Source organism: Pinus tabuliformis, chromosome X, assembly GCF_031772625.1.
Source record: "Pinus tabuliformis cultivar Carrire ecotype Pingquan chromosome X, CPIR1, whole genome shotgun sequence".
Lineage (NCBI taxonomy): Eukaryota > Viridiplantae > Streptophyta > Pinopsida > Pinales > Pinaceae > Pinus > Pinus tabuliformis.
In genome coordinates this window covers 166,949,540-166,971,847 of record NC_142308.1, presented here as the reverse complement: position 1 = coordinate 166,971,847, position 22,308 = coordinate 166,949,540, and the positions used below count along the sequence as shown (strand labels likewise).

At 34.5% G+C, this 22,308-nt stretch overlaps 1 protein-coding gene across 1 annotated transcript; it reads right to left on the bottom strand.

Annotated features, from left to right (window-relative positions):
• Positions 1-8,583: 8,583 nt before the first annotated feature.
• Positions 8,584-9,552, bottom strand: LOC149138982 (uncharacterized). Its single transcript, XM_089448152.1, has 2 exons — positions 9,213-9,552; positions 8,584-9,127 (listed from the first exon to the last, which is right to left on the bottom strand). The coding sequence occupies exons 1-2, from the start codon at positions 9,493-9,495 to the stop codon at positions 8,802-8,804; spliced, it is 609 nt and encodes a 202-aa protein (XP_089304278.1). The 5' UTR covers positions 9,496-9,552; the 3' UTR covers positions 8,584-8,801.
• Positions 9,553-22,308: the final 12,756 nt, after the last annotated feature.

The window sequence follows — 22,308 nt, the reverse complement described above, 5'->3', positions numbered from 1 at the left end:
AGTTTCAACAACTTATGTGATTTGCTAAAACAGAAGACAAGAATTTACTTTACTCTTCAACGGAAAATTGGTTGATGAAAAAAGTAAGCAGAAAATGAAGAATATTAATCGCACATAACACAATATTTCTCTAGGGAAAGCAATTGCTAAAAACCTTGACTATCTATATTGCATTAACCAAAATACCTCAGAAGAAAATACAATGCTTGTTCGTCCTAAACAATTCCTGCACTAGTACAATCTATCTCTCTACTTCCTAGGCTGACTCTGGCCAACACTTAGCCAATTATCTAGCCTCCCAATCCCCTACTTCCTTACGCAATCTCTGAGATAATTAGCCCATATTTAATTGGGAAATCCACTGGGCAATCCAAACATAGTTCCTCAACTGATTGCATGCACCATCTGTACAACTCGAAAAATTATACAACTGATAGTACACTGTCCCTAAACTCTAATCTCAAATGGGTCTTCCTCTGAACTGACATGCATGAGTTATTTATAAGTGAATCTTCAGTTAACTGGTGTGGGACTGGTGATGCACTAATGCACTACTCCACTACTAGACCTCTACTAGTTCCTCCAATAGTTAGAACTAGTTTAACTGCCTATAACTGAGTTAGGCTGAGTCATCTAATTACAACTCAAAATAATTCAACCTAGGCCCCTGAAATTTAGGGATCACTCTACATGACTCTAGATATATTCCAACTCGATTGCCTAAGCCAACTAAGTCAAATTATCTTAGTTAACTATTACAAGTTGCTATGAGAATAAAATTTCAATTTAATTTCCAATTTAAATCAAGGATAAATTAAATAAGAATTTCTGGATGCTATTTTTAACATTTCCTATTGCTATTTTCAACACTCCCTCTCAACAAGAAATGAATTCAACTCTATCGTGATCCGATACCTTTGGAATGTTCTACATGCAACACTTCTCTCTAGTGTTTTTGCTACTACAACTTATGAAACTGAAAGAAAAACAACCAAACTGAATCAGTATGATGCATCTGTCATTAGAGTCTCTAACTATGACTAGCTACTACACTGTCTACTAAAAACTTTGTTCTGCTTCTAAGTTTGCACTGTGCCATCTTCACTACAGCTGACTCTGCTCTGTGCTCCCCAGCATCTGACTGTTGCTAGTCTCTGCCTCTGTCACTCTGACTTCTGACTGCATCAACCGCCACTGATCCATCCCGCTACTGTGTGCTATGGGTTCCCATAACAAGGTAATGATCCATGAAACAAAACATCTTAATGGACCTTGCCCATATTTCTGCACTCTTGGGACTATTGCTTCACATTGCCCCACCTCTCACCTGGAGGTATGACTGCATGTTCTCCCTCTGCCCACTTGGCTCAAAATTTCCCCTACTAGAGGTCTTTGCTTTTCCAATTGTGGTTGCTCCACAACTTGTTGAGGTTGCTTCTAAGCCTACTTCTAAGGCTGCATTTGAGGCTGCATGTTGAGAGGTAATTTATGCTCCCTCTCAACCACCAAGTTTCTAACCTTTTCCTCTCTCCTCAAGGTTTTGCATGCATCTTGTATCTTGAGTGCATATATGTTCTTGACTTGCACACCAATCTTTTTCATTTGTCCTGCCGTGACAATTTTTTTTGAAAAAAGAGTTGATTTTAAATTGGTGATATCTCCCTTATCTAAACTCTGATTCAACAGATTTGTTTTCTGAATTAGAGTATTTTTCCTAAGGAATCGAGATCTGTTAATTTTTTTTTTCAACAAAGAATTTCATATCTGCTCTACAAACTCTCCACCAAAAAAATTCTTACTCCTCAATCTGTCAATATCAATGGTCACAACTCCTTTTGTGTCACTAAACATTAGCTCACTAATCTTCCCACTAGTAGCCTTCTAGCTCCATTAAGAATTCTGCACATAGGGCCTTTTGGATCTTCCTTGAACTATAGTTCCATTAATCTGCAAGGAAAACTTCAAATTCTTCTCTTCTATTGTGAATTCAACTTCGATACAATGTCGATTTTTACTATAGATTCAACAACCTATGTGATTTTCTAAAACACAAGACAATAATCTACTCTACTATTCAGTGGAAACCAAAATTGATCAATGAAAATAACAAGCAGAAAAGAAAGAATATCAATCGCACATAACACAATATTTCTCTAGGGAAAACAACTGCTAAAAACCTTGATTATCTATATTGCATTAACGAGAAGATCTAAGAAGAAAATATAATGCTTGTTCATCCTAAACAATTCCTGCACTAGTACAATCTATCTCTCTGCTTCCTAGGCTAACTCTAGTCAACACTTAGCCAATTTAATAGCCTTCCAAGCCCCTACTTACCTGTGCAATCCCTCAGAGAATTAACCCGTATTTAATTGGGAAATCCACTCTCCATAACTGCGCAATCCAAACATAGGTCCTCAACTGATTGCATGCACCATCTGTACAACTCAGAAAATTATACAACTGATAGTATATTGTCCCTGAAATCTAATCTCAACTCGGTATTCCTCTGAACTGAAATGCATGAGTTATTTATGAGTGAATCTTCAATTAACTGGTGTGGTATTGGCGATGCAGTGGTGCACAACTCCACTACTAGACCTATACTAGTTCTTCCAATGGTTAGAACTAGTTTAACTGACTATAACTCAATTAGACAGAGTTATCTAATTACAACTCAAAAGAAATTAACCCGGGCCCCTAAAATTTAGGGATCACTCTACATGACTCTAGATAGACTTCCAACTCGAATTTCCTAAGCCAACTAATTCAAATTAACTTAGTAAACTATTACAAGTTGCTATGAGAATAGGATTACATTTTAATTCAGGGAAAAATTAAATTACAATTTCTATATATTATTTTTAACATTTCTTTTTGTTATTTTTAACAATGTTAGCAACTTCAAGTCTAGTAGTGTTAATCCTTATTTCATAATCATATTCGATGGAGATCAATTTTAGGAATGGTGTCTCTCCTTAGGAAAACACCAATTATTCTTTGATGGAGCTTTGAAAAGAAATTCGGGGGAGGGAGGAGCGATAGGGTTCATATATCACCATGGTGAAGAAATAGAGTCGAAATATGCTTGGGGGTTAGGATAGACAACAAATAATCAAGCAGAAGCTTTAGCCCTTTGGCAAGGTTGAATATTGCATTAACAAAATGAATTCACCAACTAATAGTATTTGGTGATTCGATGTTTGTAATCCAAAAGTTCCACAATGTCAAAGATCCTCTCAAAAAATATTAGTCAACTAATAGTATTTGGTGATTCGATGTTTGTAATCCAAAAGTTCCACAATGTCAAAGATCCTCTTGAAAAATATTAGTCACCTTTGGTTATGAGAATATGGCCTCAAATCCAGAAGTTTTAATCCATTACTTTTTATCATATTAAGAGAGAAAATAATGAAAGTGTTGATGAGAAGGCTGGCCAGGGATAGAATTTAGAACAAGGTATTATCATTCAAGACCAAGTAGGCCCATTCTTTCATATTATACCATGATTATTGGAATAACCAAGAATGGAGTTTTCATTTCTCAATTAATCCCCATGAAATTCTGAATAAACGAGACTCAATGTCCGCTATACCATTTATTAATGGCTCTAATCACATGATTATGACTAGACTTGAGGGGTGGGTCTCGAGTAAGTTGAACTATGGTGAATGATTTTTCAGATGGCAGAATGAGATGAGAGATTTCATGCTAAAGGACAGGTGGATATTTTATCCATGCACATGTAATTTAATTTAGGTTTTAAGTTTCTGCAAGCTAGTATCCCACTAGTGTTGAGGTAATTAAATTCACTTGAGATCAGAACTTGGGTAAAGGATACAATGCAGGAAATGTGTGATATGAAATTATAGAGCCGGGATAGGGGAAGTCAATGCAAAGCGATTAATTGATGGAGCAGGAGGAGATGGAATTCCACATTATAAACAAAGTCTATTATTGTTGAATTTCTCCATGGTTAATGCTAGAGTTTGCATGCTCGGTATCATGGCATCCCCAAGTTGAGAAGTTACAAAAATGCTAGAAAGGACCAATGGATGGCTATAATGGAAGATATCTCGGATATGGTAGTCAAATTCGAGGAACAAGTGTCTCTGGAAGCCCGCTCTTAATTTTAGTGAGACCATTTGGAGATCACAATGGAGAACTTGGTGACTAAGGTAGACAATTTGTGCTTCAAGGTGGATAGTGGAGTCAGCGACAGTCGGTGCACTAAAGGAAGTTTATGGTCTCACTAAACTCTCCCTTCCTTGTGAGTGAATAGAATTTCAGCCTGGCGAGCCTCAGGTCCAAACAATGGTAGAATCATCCCCGCATTAGATGGAAGCAGATGGAGACTAACAAGTTGACAATGTCCAATCTGAGATGGAAGATGATGGTTATCTAAGTACATTTTGTCTTAACGTTTTGTAATTTTGTCGAATATAGTGGTGTCTTTTGGAGGTTATACAAAATAAATTTTGTAAGAATCATGGCTAGGAATAGGGAAGGTAGAAATATGATGTTTTGTGAAAAATTATGTTGATCCAGAACAATTTTTTCTTGTAAGGGTATTATTTTGTATTCTAGTTGGATCAATATAAACTACTTGTTTCTTTAGATATAGGTTTTTTTTTATAAACCTGGTATTAATATTATAAATCCAATATTAAATTCTATTAGTAAACTTAGTATTATAAATTCAATATTAAAAACCCAACATTTTAAACTCTGACACTAAATGCAATATTATAAACTTAATATTTTAATCCTTAATATTATAAACTTGATATTAAACACAATATTATAAAGCCCAATTTTGTAATCTCGCAGTGCGACATTGAATAAATTTCAACTCGTGATGTAACATTGTGACAATCATTACTAAATTGATTGCCACACAAAAAAATATTTGTCACACTGCAATGTTAGACACATTTTTGTACCATTCCAACTTCACCATATTAAACTTCAACATTAAATAATTATTTTAATTTTATATATTGTTAATATTTTAAATAATTGTTTTAACTCTATATATTATTAATATATTAAATAAGCATTTTAGGTTGTCAAACCATTTTTAATACTAAAACCTAATAGTCGTTTTAAGTTTTACATTAATAATAATCATTATTAATATATTAAATAATCATTTTAGGTTGTCAAACCATTTTTAATACTAAAACCTAATAGTCGTTTTAAGTTTTACATTAATAATAATCGTTTTGGGTTTTAAGTTTTAACATAATATGATAACACATTTATTATTATATATTATATTAAAACCTAAAATGTATTATTATATATTATATTAAAACCTAAAATGTAAAACAAATGGTTAGTAATAATAGTTTTAGTTTTAAGTTTTAATATAATATAATATATTATATTAAAACATAAAATTTAAAAGTTAACATGATTATTATAATTAAAACCATGTTAATATTTTTGTAAGTTGATGAAAATGTAATGAATGAAGGTTTAATTCAATTAAACCTATAGTGATTAGGATTTTTGAAACGTATATTTTTAGATGTGACAGAAAATAATGTAATGTTTCAATGTAGTTATTTTTATTTTATCTAATTTTCATAAGTGGGGATACATTAAATTTTTAATTGTGTTTTGTAAAAGAATAATTTAAGTATGGTTATTTAAGTATGGTTTAAATATTAATGTAGTTACTTTTATTTTATTTAATTTTTATAAGTGGTGGTGATAAATAATTTGTACATTATATTTTTAATTGTATTTTATAAAACAATAATTTAAGTATGGTTTAAACATGTGATTTGGATATGTAAAAAAGTTAATGGTGTGAATTGTATTTATTGATGTAGTGATGACAACCAAAATATGTTGACATTTTTAAATGTGTAACATCTGATAAAAAAAATTTAATTAACAAAATGACTAAAGTGCCCAATTCCAATATGGAAGAGGCCTATTGGCATAAAAATGATCCAACTCCACAGATAGAAGATCTTCGTGGTTGGTTCCCTCAAAGAATACCCACACAATTTCCTAATCAATGGATGGTATGACTAGCATTTTAGTTTTCTTCCTTTTTATTTCTGAATACACATACTTAATTATTGATAATAAATACAATGAACCAAAATATTTAAACATGGTTTTTAAAATAAATAAATATATCTACTTAATTAAATTAAAAATTAAATTAAAAAATGATTCACTATATTATAATATAATTAATTATTTTTAGATATGCAAAAATTATTTATGAAACCAATATATAAATTGGATAGTAACTTTTACCTTGATTTCAATATTATGTGTGAAAATGTATTTTGCATATTAAACTCATTTAAAATACATATAATCGCTTGAATGAGTTTCATAATCATGAGAGTGCGTTTTCTTTTTAATGTTTTAAATTTGTCCCATAAATAAGAAGCTATCATATTTTTGTATTTGTTTTAGAAGGGTTTTATATACCAAATTGATGTGATTTTGTTATAACCTTAAAAATAGATCATTATTATTGTATAGTCATAATTATTTTGAAAATAATTGATCTAAATTTTCATGTGTATTTATTTATTTATTTATTTTAATTATATAAATATTTTATCCAAAAGCTACAAGTATAATTTAATTATTATTTCCGGTTTTTTATTGTAGGGATGTATATTTTTTTTTCGCGAATTTCATCCAAAATAATTTAGTAGCGATTTTAAAAATCTATTTATACATCTAAACAAAATTTAAAAATCAAAATTCACAATCTCATAAAATAAAATAAATTATATATATCTATATATATATATATTTTCAAAATTAATTATATAGATAGGTAACTTAATTTAACTACTAAATGAATTGACTTTTTTTCCATCAATTGTTTTGAGTTAATTTTAACTAAAATACTATAAGAATTTTAAAATATTCCAATCTTTTAGTTTATAAAATTAAATGTTACAATTTTTCCTTTCAAAATACTATATTTATTTATGTATTAAAAATATAATAAAAAGTCATAATCTTAAATTCTATCACTATAGACTTAAAAAATCATTTAAACTCAAACTTAACTACAATTTTATTTATTTATATAATCACATCTTATGAAATTTGAACAAATATAAATAGAATGAATAAATAATAAACCACACTCTCACACATACGCTATCCCTTGTGGGCTGTATTACAATTACTCTGAGCTCTTCTTACGATTACTATGGAGAATCAGATTGGATTTTAGAATATTGGTGAACGTAATTGATAATTTACACTTCAAAGACCGGAGTTACTTTCACATGCAAATTTGAATGAGACTCTCTTTATTTATTCATAGCGGAAGTTAGTATTTACAGTACACAACCCACCCACATGTCTTCATGTCCTCCTGCAGTATTATTTCTGAAATCCACACACAAACACACCAGCAAACCCAGAACTGAAAGCTAGCACTAGATCTAGACGTTACCTACATACAAGATAGATAGACATAGATGATTTTATTTGAGTTTTTATGAGTTTTTATTTGAGTTTTTATGGTTATATATATATATATATAATTATATTATAATATAATTAATTATCTTTAGATATGCAAAAATTATTTATGAAATGAATATATAAATTGGTTAATAATTTTTACTTGGTTGTGAAAATGTATTTTACATATTAAACTCATTTAAAATACATATAATAGCTTGAATGAGTTTCATAACTATGAGAGTGTGTTTTTTTAATGTTTTAAATTTGTCCCATAAACTAGAAGCTCTCATATTTTTGAATTTGTTCCACAACAAAAGTGTTTCATCTACCAAATTGATGTGATTTTTTTATAACCTTAAAAATAGATTATCATTATCATTATTATATAATCATAATTATTTTGAAAATAATTGATCTAAGTTTTTATGTGTATTTTTTTTTTTACTATATAAATATTTTATCCAAAAACTACAAGTATAATTTGGTCATTATGGCAGGTTTTTTATTGTTTGGATGTATATTTTTTTTTATCTCATTCCAAATAATTTAGAAAATATTTTTAAAACCTATCTATACATTTAAAAAAAAATTAAGAAATAAAAATTCACAATCTCGAAAAAAAATATATGCTTTAAAATTAATTATATATATAACTAACTTAATTTAACTAATAAATGAATGGACTTTTTTTTCATCAATTTTTTTGAGTTAATTTTAACTAAAATGTTATATAAATTTTAAAAATTAATTAAAATATTATAGAAATTTAAAATATTTAAATTGTTTAATTTATAAAATTAAATGTTATAATTTTTCTTTTCAAAACACTAAATTTATTTATACATTCAAAAACATAATAATACCTTATAATCTTAAAATCTATACTCATACTTAAACTACAATTTTTATTTATACCTAGATATAATAATCTCTTATAAGTTGTGAACAAATATAAATAGAATGAATAGAAAATAAACCACACTCTCACACATACGCTATCCCTTGTGGGCTGTGTTACAGTTACTCTGATCTCTTCTTACAATTACTATGGAGAATCAGATTGGATTTTAGAATATTGGTGAACGTAATTGATAATTTACAGTTCAAAGACCGGAGTTATTTTCACATGCAAATTTGGATGAGACTCTCTTTATTTATTCATAGCAGAAGTTAGTATTTACAGTACACAACCCACATGGCTTCATGTCCTCCTGCAGTATTATTTCTGAAATTCACACCCACAACCAAACCAGCAAACCCAGAACTGAAAACTAGCACTAGATCTAGACGTTACCTACATACAAGATAGATAGACATAGATGATTTTATTTGAGTTTTTATGGTTTGCAGCGGCCTTCAGAATCGACCGTGTTGTCACCGAATCTGACTTCCTTCTGTCCATTGTACTGCACGCTGGAAGTTTGAGGATAACCAGCAGTGCCATCCATGGAAGCACGGCTTTGAGGTCCATAGTAGAACACTCCTGAACATGACACCACTATCTCTGGCACCCCTCTCGCGTATGCTCTTCTCACGTCATCTGAATCAGGCCTTTCTTGTCCCGGGAATGGGTGAGTGTGGAAGTCTGCCACCACCACGTAATTCCTCCCCTCTGCAGTCGGCACACCGTCTTTCTCAGGACTATCAAGTTGTATTTCGCTGCCTGCAATTACAAACTCATATTATACAAAAACGTTATAGGTAAATTGTAATTAATGTGTCAACTAGAGAAGAAGAATATAACTCACTTTGAGCAGTTGCGAGACTTGCTTGTGCAGAACGTTGTGGACTTGCGAGTTGAACGACCAGATATTTGTTGGGATTGTTGGAATCGGCGTAAACCCATCCTCCTCTCTCTTGGTACAAATTATTCCCCAAGAAGCTCTCTTTCCATGCTTGCCCCACGGCTACCTGGAACTCCTTACTCACCAAGATATCTGTCACCTTTGGACCATCCGTGGCCACACTCATACACATTAAGGCTGCAACACACGACAGTGTCAGAACAAGAGCAGAAGAAAAAAGAGCCATGATAAGATTGATATACTATCAGCAAATATGAATATGAATGTTGTGTGGAAATGAAGGGATGCAGCCAAGTATTTATAAGCACTTGAGCACAGCAGGATCACCATTATACTGCACCAGTTGCTTTCAAAATTCTGTTCATTTCAAAATGGCAGACGTGTCAGCAACCACTTTGCAATACTTAAATTGAAGTGAGATTCCATTGCTTTATCTGAATACTATATCTCGCTCCACTGATCTCTGGTTTTTTCCCAAAACAATGATACTTTAGACCAATTAGCCAAACGAAAATTAAAAGTGGACTGAGGGCAAATCACATTCTTCTGCCCTTTGGTGGAATGGTTATATAAATGATTTCTGTAAACCCTGAGATATTCAATGGGAATTAGGGGTATCACATCACTGAAGCACAATAGATCGACCAGCCTTAGATAACCCCTAAAACGAATTACAGTTGGAGCGACAGAAAATCACTTTCTTCACCCTCGGTGGAATGCTTACGTAAATTATTTAACACAGATATTCAATGTGGAATATCTATACATGACACCGACTGCCATTTACTTTACTTTCTATATAATAAGGTCAATGTTAATCATTCCCAGAGCTGTTTTTGCAAAATATGGATAAAGCATATTCACATAAAGCCTATAATGGATAGGGAAATCTATCCCTTCACACACCTCGTCATCCATGGATCAGCAACTGTCTCGCTCTACCATGTATGTAAATGAGCACCAATTTCCAAAAAACTCAAAATTTAAATATAAAACATGAAAATTGCTCTATAAAAAATAGATGTATCAATTCATCATCTCTCTAACCACAAACCTCCAAGATTTATCATTTTCTTCCTAATTAAGTTGGAAGCATCTCAACTTCTCTAACCACAAGCCTGGAAGATTTATCATTTTCTTCTTAATTAAGTTGGAAGCATCTCAACTTCTCACATAAAATGAGGGAACTAAGCATAAAAAAATAGATGTATCAACTCATCATCTCATTCTAACCACAAGCCTTCAAGATATATCATTTTCTTCTTAATTAAGTTGGAAGCATCTCAACTTCTCACATAAAATGAGGGAACTAAGCATAAAACACTTGTATGTTAGCCACTTGACTTGGGTCCGAAGGTGACAATGCTCTTCCACCAAATACAATATATTACTACACACAAACTGGTTTTAAGACAATATTTGAGATAATTTTTGGGTAGATTGTCTTAAGTTGAGGCAAAAAGAAACTTGTGTATTGTCTTAAATATTGCCTTTAAGTGGGTGTCTCAAATTGTCTTAAACAATTGTCTCTATAAAGACAATATATAATGCAAACATTATTGTCTCTTAGGAGACAATTTCATTTTTGTCTCTTAAGAGACAATAGTAGTTGGAATTAAAAACATATTGTCTTTATGGAGACAATATGTCTTTAATCCTAGCTATTGTCTCCCTAGAGACAAACAATATAACATCACTTTTGTCTCTTTAGAGAATATAAAAGAATGAATCTAGAAAAATATTTCACCATTGAAATAAATCAATATAAAAAGTATTTAATTAAAAATAAACTACAATATCATTAATTATTTTGTATTAAGTGACAGTGGAATCAAACCACTAACCTCCTACTTACAAAACAGGTGCTCTCCCATTGAGCTAACACCCTTTAAAGAATTATGTGAGGACTTATAACACTTAATATATGGCACTTAATTTGCACCTAACATTAACCCCATTGAAGGTTCTTACCATTGAAGGTTCTTACCAAAGGGAAAAAACAATGCCATTATTCCATGACCCGGAGTAAATGTTCGCTCTAGTTAATTTCACAAGCATATGTACTAACTGTTACAATGAACACAACAACCTTGAATGAGTAATTTTTTTTAGCACCCAACGCTAAGACTATTATTGTACTGTGTGTACCGTGTGCCATGAATGTTTTACAAAATCCCTTCCTTGGTATTATTATTTGTAATGTCTGCAATAACCGAGTATTGATTCATCATATAACTAAGTTCTTTTCATAAATGACGGCGAGGGTGCAGGCATTAGAGACAATATTCCTAATGTACCCGCAAGTTCTTCGATGTCTTGATCAATTTCCCTTTCTTCTGTTCTGGGCGCATCAGTCATTAAACTGATATTTCATTTCTAAAAAAAAACCCCACTGTCGTGCTTTATTAACAAACTGTGGCTCTTCAGGGAATTCTTAAAAGAAATACCCCATTGGTGGACTTACGCACACAATATATATATATATATATATATATATATATATATATAGATATATATATATATATATATATATATATATATATATATATATATATATATATATATATATATATATATATATATATATAATATATATATATATCTATATATATATATATATATATATATATATATATCCACGCTGTATGTTCTCCCCTTCCTCTTTGATCAACAACGGTTATAAGCTAGATTTTACCATGGACAAAGGTTCTTATATTATGACCGACGACTATATATATCTCTACTCGCTATACTGTTTTAGGGTCGATATATATATATAAGTCGGCTATATACCTCCGCCCTTTATGTTGGTTTTGGCCGATGTATATACAAGTCGGTGATCGCTCAAACAATGATCTTATTCCTTCCGAATCAATGTTCCCGATACACTTATATGTAGCCTTTAATAATTCGGCCGCTATTCGGTGGTCGATTCAATCAACACTTCCCCGCCTCCGAAATGACGGACTCAACGATATGGATATATTGCATTTTATATTAATTCGGCTCCCAAATTTGGAACTCGGCCCTTTGTCACGCTATGGCTCCTTTCCAACAGAAAGGCTTTGTAAACTGAACACACGACTAACGTTTTAAAGGACCTCTTGACGCCGATATGGTCTCGGAACTACGATGGTAAGAACTTACAGTTATAAATTTCCAAGTCACTTAATGGGCATTTCAAGAGTTCTTGCTATAACCGGAATATATGCGCAACTGAAATTCAAAGCCTGTATAAACATAAAATGAAAGGGAAAATGACTTCAATGGTTAATATACAGTATTGTAGCATGCGAAACCCAGTCATTGATTCAACACTATTAAAGCGCCACACAATAATCTACCCATGCATATTACAGAGTCGTTTAATAAGAGACATCGAGAGAACAATATTTTTTCCAAATTAATACTATGGCACTCGCCCCTCTCCTCTGTCTGATGAGAGCTTTGCTGCCTCTTTATTTATAACTAAGGATAGGCCCTCTCGGTCCTTATCCGATACAAAGAAAAGCATGCTTTACAGGATGATTTAAAGCTTGAAGGCTTTGTTACAAATAGCATGATTTATTGCTAGAATTTATTCTATTTTTTAACTAAGAAATCATAGAAATTGCAGGCTAAAGGAACCCACTCCCTTGCCTGTAGATTTTTATTTTTGATTTTTTGAATAATTTGGAAGATTTTTCCCCTCTCAGTCACATGCTCCCGCATCAGACTCCTGAGGACAAAATTCTTCATGGGCTCCTGTCCATGAGCTCATCTATAGATTTGGCCAATTTCTGTAGAATGTCTTCTGTAACCCAAGTAGCTTCAGCGATCGGTTGTCCCTTCCATTTCACCAGATACTGGAAATATTCTTGTCCCCTTGTCTTTCTATACATTTTCTTGTCCAGAATTCTTTCTGGCTGTAAATTCTTGGCTGTGGGTAATTGTTTTACCCAGTCAATCTCTGGAGTCTCTTGATCCTGTGTTGTATCATCTGCAGCTTCATTCTCATACTTGTACAAGTCTGCAACATTAAAAATTGGTGATATTAAAACACCAGGTGGTAATTCAATTTCATAAGCATTTGCAGAGAATTTCCTCAGTACCCTGCATGGTCCAATTTTCTTGGATTTTAACTTATTATACTCTCCCTTTGGAAATCTCTCCTTTCTAAGGTGTGCTAAAACCAAGTCTCCAACTTCAAAGTTCATTTCTCTTCTCCTCATGTCTGCTCTGGTTTTATATTGAATGTTGCTGTCCTGTAGCTGCTGTTTCACCTGTTCATGTATCGACTGTATTCTTGAAGCAAAGTCTTGACCTTCTGCACTTCTCATTTCTTATTTTCCCAAATTCCTTAATTAAGATATTCCCCTTGGGTGCATTCCATAAACAATATGGAATGGGCTCTGTCCTGTGCTCCTATTTGGTGAGTCATTATATGCATATTCAACTTGTTTGATCCCATTGCTTTGGATGTTCTGCAGTAAAGCTCCTCAAGAGATTGCCTAAACTTCTGTTCACAACTTCAGTCTGTCCATCAGTTTGTGGATGATAGGCAGAACTGAAACTTAATTTAGTTCCCAGCTTCTTCCATAGTGTTCTCCAGAAATGTCCAACGAACTTTGAATCCCTGTCTGAAACAATGCTTTTGGGCAATCCATGTAATCTTACAATTTCTTCAAAAAACAAGATAGCAATATGAGAAACATCACTAGTTTTATAACATGGAATAAAGTGTGCCATTTTTGAAAACCTGTCCACTACAACAAAAATTGAATCATAGCCTCTTTGATTCTTTGGAAATCCTAGCACAAAATCCATACTTACCATATCCCAAGGCCTATCTAGAATTGGCAATGGAATATACAACCCTGTGTTCTGGCTCCTTCCTTTTGCATACTGGCAGACTTTACAATTTCTTACATACTTCTCTACTTCAGATTTCATTTTCGGCTAGAAGTAAAATCTGTTAAGTTGTTCAAAGGTCTTCTCTCTACCAAAATGTCCTGCAAGTCCTCCACTATGCTTCTCTTTGATTAAATTCTCTCTCATTGAACAGTTGGGTATGCACAGCTGATTTTTCTTAAATAACAGTCCATCTTGTATAAAATAATCCAGCCACTTGCTCCTGTCTGCCAAAACAGGATTTTTACAAGCCTCAAATGCCTCCTTAAAATCTGAATCGGTCTCATATAGTTTCTTAAGAAAATCAAAACCCAACACTTGGATTTGACTTTCTTGCAACAATACACTTCTCCTACTTAAGGCATCTGCGACTTTGTTTGATTGTCCAGTTATATGCTTCAACACAAAATGAAATCCTTGAAGATACTCTACCCATTTAGCATGTCTCTGGCTGAGTTTGGGCTGCTGCATTATAAACTGCAATGCATGGTTATCTGAATAAAGAATAAATTCTTTCGACATTAAATAATGCCTCCACTTCTTTAGTGCCTGCACAACTGCGTAAAACTCCTTATCATAAGAAGAATACTTCCTTTTTGCATCATTTAGTTTTTCACTGAAATAAGCTATTGGTCTATCTTCTTGGCTTAAAACTCCTCCAATTGCTTCTGCGTTGGCATCACACTTAACTTGAAAAAGTTTTTTAAAATCAGGAAGAACCAAAATAGGCTTTTCAGTTATTTTCCTCTTTAACAACTGAAAATTTCTCTCTGCTTCAGCAATCCACTTAAATGGTTATTTATCTTTCTTTATGGTCTCAATAATAGGTGCATTAATCTTACTAAAATTCTTAATGAATTTTCTGTAAAAACTAGCAAGACCATGAAAACTCCTTACCTCAAAAATACTCTTGGGTGAAGGCCACTCCACAATTAATTTGATCTTTTCTGGATCCATCTTCAATCCTTCAGCTGAGATAACAAATCCCAAGTACACCAGCTCCTCTTTCATAAATAAACACTTCTTCAGATTCAACAATAATTTTTCTTGCTGCAGCTTCTGTAAAACATAATTTAAATGCCTCTAGTGTTCCTCCTTCGATCTGCTATAGATTAATATATCGTCCAGATATACTATTACAAATTTACCAATGAATTCTTTAAGAACTTCATTCATAAGCCTCATGAATGTACTTGGTGCATTGGACAACCCAAAAGGCATCACTCTCCATTCATATAATCCTTCATTAGTCTTAAAAGCGGTTTTCCATTCATCCCCTTCTCTTATCCTTATCTGCTGATAGCCACTTTTAAGATCTAACTTTGAAAAATATTTTGCGCCAGACAAGCAATCCATTAAATCTTCAATTCTGGGTAATGGAAATATGTACCTGATTGTAATCTTATTGATGGCTCTTGAATCTGTACACATTCTCCAGCCTCCATCTTTCTTCGGGCTCAACACTGTTGGCACTGCACAAGGACTCAGGCTTTCTTTAATCAACCCCTTGTCAAGCAATTCTTGCACCTGTTTCTTAACTTCTTCATTTTCTGCAGGAGTCATTCTATATGCTGCTTTGTTAGGTAGGCTTGCTCCAGGAATCAAGTCTATATGATGACTGATTTTCCGAATTGGCGGTAATTCATTAGGCAAATCATCAACAATAATATCATAATAATTCTCCAGCATTTCTTGAATTTCAATGGGTAATTCAAAAATTTTAGTAGAAGTCAATATTACCTTGGGCTTACAAATTACAGCAAAATTTACCTCATTTTCTTCAATCTGCTTCAAGTATTCCTTCCCTCCAAGTAACAGAGTTTTTGGACCAGTCTTCTGTCCCGATACATCTTCTTCTTGCAGAGGCAACAATGTATGATTAACACCATCTTTTCCAAACTTATAGGTGTTTCTCTTCCCGTCATGTATAGCTCCTCTGTCATATTGCCAAGGCCTTCCAAGCAATATGTGACACACGTCCATAGGCATCACATCACAAACAATTTTATCTTTGTACTTGCCCACTTGAAAGTCCACTTCACACTGTTCACTTACCAACAGCTGATGTCCCTTTTGTAACCATGACACCTTGTAAGGTGTTGGATGCTTCATTGTCTTCAGCTTCAATTTCTCCACTACTTCTGTAGAGACCAAGTTATCAGTGCTGCCACTATCAACGATCATCTGGCAACATTTCCCTTGGACTTTGCACACTGTCCTGAATAAAGTTTTCCTCTGTGGCGGTTCAGCAGCCACCTTCTTCATTGGCTTAAGTAAGACTTTATTAACCACCAGAGATTCTCCTCTTTCTGGTGTATTTTCCTCTTCTGCTACTGTTGTCGTTGGTGCTTCTTCTTCAGCTGGAGCAACAATTGCATTCCTCTGCTTTATGTCTGCATTCTTTGGGCACTCAAAAGCTCTGTTTCCCAGCTTGTTACATCTGTAACATCTTATTTATTTGCCTCTTCCTCTGCCTCCTCTTCCTCTGGAAAAACTCCCTCTGCCTCTTGCATCACCTTCTCTGGGTGCATGTTGGGTTGAGCTACTGCTAGCTCCATCTCTAGGTGCTATAGATCTTCCTCTACCACCTTGACTTCCTTTTCCTCTGAAAGTCCCTCTCCCTCTGGCAGACTGCTTCCTTATGAGTTTTTCCTCAGCTTTCAACGCTATCTGATAAGCTTCCTCTACTGTTTTAGGAGACATCAGACTTATCTCATCTTGAATGTCCATCCTGAGGCCATTCATGTATCTGGCCACCTTCTCATCTGTGTCTTGAGCTTCTCCTTCTCTTATACTTACTTTATAAAACTCTTCTCTATATTCTTTCACTATTAAGGCTTTCTGTCTAAGATTTTGCATTTGTCTAAACAATGTTTGCTGATAATTACTTGGCAATGATCTGTATTTGAAACTACTTGAAGTTTGTTTGCAAGGTATTCAATTCAGAATTAAACATGTTTAAAAGATTTCCATGTCTTGCAGAAAGAAAACACATGAAATTTTCATCTGTTTATGACCCATTTAAGCATAGCAGAGTTATTTCCTTTTACTGTTCAACACATTAAAATGAATTTTTTCTGCAAAATAAATCAACCACAAATGTAAAAGAAGTTGATAAATTAGTTCACCCCCTCCAGGGCTACGTCTGCTGGGTCCAAAGCTCCCAACCGGGCTTGTCCTTGTTTTTATTAAATGCTCAAATTGAAAATACAGCTGAATAGAAGCATCTACAAGAGAAATATATGGTAAAAATGGATTGAAAACACTTGAATCCTTGAGGATTGACTATTGGATCACCTCCAATGGATACCTGCAACCCTATCCAGTCTTCACAAAACTGGGCCCTGGTGGCTCCTAGAACTTTCATGGCTCCAAAACCTCTACAAATGACTGCAGATGGCTGTAAAATTTGCACTAGTGGCTTTAGAAGGTCGAAAATACCCAAAATCAAAAAAAAATTCGTCCAAAACCAACTTTCCTAGCCAAAGTTATGGCCATTTAAAGTTTCTCCAGTTTGCCCCTAGAAAAACTCCAGCTAACTTTAGTTAACTCCAGTTAGCTCCGCCAATTATGGCGGGTCCGCCAAATTTGGCGCTCCTGCCAAAATTCCGCCAACTTAACTGCAGTTACATTTAATGTTTGGTGGTTGCCTCAGATTTTGTGCCAGGCAGAATATTCCTTTTTTAATTTTTTTTTTGAAAAATTAAAATTTCTAATGTTATGGACAAATTCTTCTTTTTGCCATAACTTCCTCATACGGCGACCGTTTTTCGAACCGTTTACGGCATCGGAATCGGGAAGACGAGCAATTTCTAGTCATTCAACTTTGAACCAGTTCTAAGCACTTTAAATTTTGAGCATTTTACGACACTTAGGACATGAGCACATGATCAAGCCTCCCCATTGGGAAGCTTTTGGACCCCAAAAGCCTTCAACTACCTGTTAAAGAGGTGACGGTACAGCTCCCTCACTCTGTCCACCTCCATCCACTTTTCCTTGTTCGGTTTGCTGCCTTTGAAACCCACCCGAACATAATCTACACTACCCGTCCTTGAAGTGCATGTCCTTCTATCAAGGATTGTATCTTCTTTCAGCTCATCTAAGAATTCTGGCGAGAAATCTTCTATAGATGGCAGCTGAACAGCACTTTCATGATCAACAATCAAAGGAGGTTCATACAAACGTAAGTTCTCCACATTGACAACAGAATACATTTGCATGTAGGAAGGCAAATCTAATTGAAAAGCATTATTTCCAACCTTCTTGAGGATTTTGAATGGACCATAACGAACAGGCTTCAGCTTTTTACCTTCTCCTTGCATCCTTTCCTTACTAATGTACAGCCATACCTCATCTCCTTCTTGAAACTTGTGATCGACTCTATGCTTGTCATGTCTTTCCTTGTACTTGCCTTGACTCTTCTCAAGTTGTTCTTGAATTTGCTGATGTATTTGCTGAATCCTTTCAATGAATGAATGAGATTTTTCAATGTCACTATGTCCCTCAATGGCAACATCTTTCTCAAGAATGAAATCGAGAGGTGATTTTGGCAAATAACCAAAACAAGCTTCAAACGATGAGGTGTTTGTGGAAGAGTGCTTGGCTCGATTGTAAGCATGTTGTATGTAGTGCAAATGTTCATCCCAAAGCTTGGGATGCTTGCTGCAATAACCTCTCAAGAGGTGCAAAATGGTTATGTTCACAACTTTGGTTTGTCCATCTGTTTGTGGATGGAATGTAGTACTTTTCTTCAACTTTGTGTCCATCATCTCCCATAGGTTGGACCAAAAATTCCCCACAAATCTGGAATCCCTGTCACTAATAATGGAAGTAGGCAAACCAAAGTGAATCCATACATGATGAAAAAATAATTCAGCATTTTGTTCAGCAGTTATAGTTTTCTTACAAGGCATAAGTATACACATTTTGCTGAAACGATCAACTACTACATATAAATAATCATGCTGCTTTCGAGATTTTGGCAAACCTCCTACAAAATCCATAGAGATGCTCTCCCATGGTCTAGAAGGTACCGGCAAAGGAGTATACAAACCAAGCCTCCTATTGCTAGGCTTGCTTGTAGCACATATTGAACAACCCCTTATGAACCTTGAAACAGAATCTACCATGCGAGGCCAATAGCAATACCTCTGTAGATGTGCAACGGTTTTGCTCACACCAAAATGGCCAGCAATAAGAGAAGAATGAGCTTCTCTTATGACATTTATCCTCTCCCCCTGTGGTATAAACAACTTGCCCAAATGAAACAGCAAATTGTTATGCATGTGATAGTCATTTTCCTCTACATGATTTCCTTTATTCAAGTTAGCATACACATCTTTAAAGTCATCATCAGATACATATTGTTCTATGTAACTATCATGTACAATGGATTCATTCTTAAGTAATGTAACAGCACCAATAATAGGCCTTGAAAGCATATCAACAACCTTATTCAAAGTACCTTTTTTATACCTTATTACCAAATGGAACTGTTGCAAGAAGCCCATCCATCTGAAGTGTCGTGACTGTTGTAACTTGCTTTGTGATTGCAAGTACTGTAAGGGCTGATGGTCAGTATGTATAACAGTTTCTTTGCCCATCAAGTAGTGTTTCCACTTTTTGACGCTTTGTACCAACGCATACAACTCCTTATCATATGTAGGATAATTTACAACAGCACCATTAAAAGTTTCAGAATGAAAAGCAATAGGCTTACCATGTTGTAGAAGAACTGCACCCATAGCATAATCACTAGCATCAGTTTGTATCTCAAATGGCTGTCTCAAATCCGGTAATGCAAGGACTGGAGCTGAACTAATCTTCTCTTTCAAAGATTCGAAAGCTTTTTGCTGCTTGCCTCCCCATTGGAAAGCATGCTTCACACTTGTCACTGCATGCATAGGCGCTGCTATAGAAGAGAAGTTAGAGATAAACTTCCTCCAATATTGAGCTGCACCCAAAAAACTTCTTACCTCTGTTATGGATTTGGGAGTAGGCCACTTCACAATAGCCTCAATCTTAGTAGGATCAATTCTCAAAGCACCTCCTCCTACTATGTGTCCCAAATAAACCAAAGAAGTCTTTCCAAATTCACACTTTGACATTTTAAGAAATAACTGATTCTTCTTCAAAACATCAAGTACTTTTCTAACATGCATGACATGATCTTCTCTAGACTTGCTGAAAATTAAGATGTCATCTAAGTAGACAATAACGAAATCATCAAGAAAATGACGCAAGACATCATCCATTACCCGCATGAAAGTTGTAGGTGCATTGCACAAACCAAACGACATCACAAGCCACTCAAAGATTCCTTGTTTGGTTTTAAAGGTTGTCTTCCAAATGTCACTTTCTTCAATTCTTACTTGATGATATCCACTGTGCAAGTCTAGCTTAGTGAAATATCAAGCATCTTTCAGCTGATCTAGCAAATCATCTATCCTTGGGAGTGGGTAATGATTCTTTACCGTTATCTTGTTCAAGGCCCTGAAATCAACACACATATGCCAAGTGCCATCTTTCTTTGGAATCAATACAATCGGTGACCCACATGGCGAAGTACTTGGCCTTATGAAACCCTTGTCCAACAAGTCCTTGATTTGCTTCTTTATTTCAGCATTCTTCATAATTGACATGTGGTACATGCCTATGTTTGGAAGAGGACAATCTGGATGCAAATGGATTTCATGCTAAATCTCCCTCTTAGGAGGCAAACCTGTAGGCTCCTGAAACATCTCATGATATGCATCAACTACATCATACAGATCTGATTTAAGTTTTGGATCACAATTGTCAAATGACTCATGATTCACATCAACCTTGGGCTTAATCATAAGAAGAACAAAATTCTTACTTGAATTGACCAGCCTTTTTACCTGTCCTGCATTCACCATCGCTATATTTGTCTTTTTGCGATGAGCTCTAACAATGAACTCCTTGCCATCTTTGAACAGATGATATTTGTTTTCATGGCGATGAAAGATAGCTTTCCTGTCAAACAAGTAAGGACTTCCCAAAACAATTCCTGCTATATCAAAAGGTACCACATCAAGTTCAATTGTGTCAATAAAATGTGCAGTAATTGCAAAGCGCAATGTGCACTTTCTTGAAACTTGTAAATTTGCATCCTTGCAAATCCATCCAAGTGGATATGGCTTTGGATGTGGAACGGTCTCAAGTTTAAGCTGCTTGACCAAGTCCTCTGATATAAGATTTGCTTGTGACCCACTATCAAAAAGTGTGTCAATTTTAGTATGTTTTGAAATCACCCTCACATGAAACAGTTCAATTCTTTCTTCCTCATTAGGAGCTTGTACATGGCAGTTTGAGGTACTAGTGCTGGCTTGAGTTTCAATTTCTTTTCCCTTCAAGTTTTTCAAACCCATGGCTACAATTTTGGTTTCATCACCTGAATCTTCCCTTAAATCTTGTGGTGCAAATGTAGTAGCAGCAGTTTTCTATTTCCCTTTGGATTTGTTAAATTGAGGTCTTTTTTCAAGATATAATTTCCAACAGTTTTTCTCCTCATGACCTGGTTTAGAACAGTGTTTACAGATCACTTTCTCACTCTCATGTTTGACAGATGCATTCTTTTTGCCCTTTCCCTTGGAGGTTTTCTCTTTGTTTTTCCCCTTGGGGGGCTTGTTTCTACCCTCTTCAAATGTGTTTTTTCCCCTTGCCTCTAAATGTGTAGCTTGGACACAAACCTCGTCCAGGCTAGTAGGGTTAAACATCAAGATGGTGTGTCTAAGGTAGCTATGCAAGCCACCAATGTATTTCAGCAAGGTTTCCTGTGTCTGCAAATCTACCCCTAACAAGAGAGCTCTTCTCCTGAATTCCTGGGTGTATGTTACACTAAAATTTGTCACCATGACTATTTGTAGTCAGTATGGCTCCATCAATAACCATACTGTCCTCCTTGGCAAGTCTTATACCTCTGCTCCTCATGTCAAACTCCAAAAAAGAGAGAAAGCCTTTAAAATTCAATATAACTCTGGTTAAGCAGTTTCTCTCACTCTTACCTGCGTGTACGCACCTCAAGTACATAATACCTACGTACTTGTACGCTCTGTCTGTAAAGGGGTGGGTGTGTACTCCTGTAAAGGTCAAAAGGCGCAAGTTTTACTTCAAAAACTTACTTGCG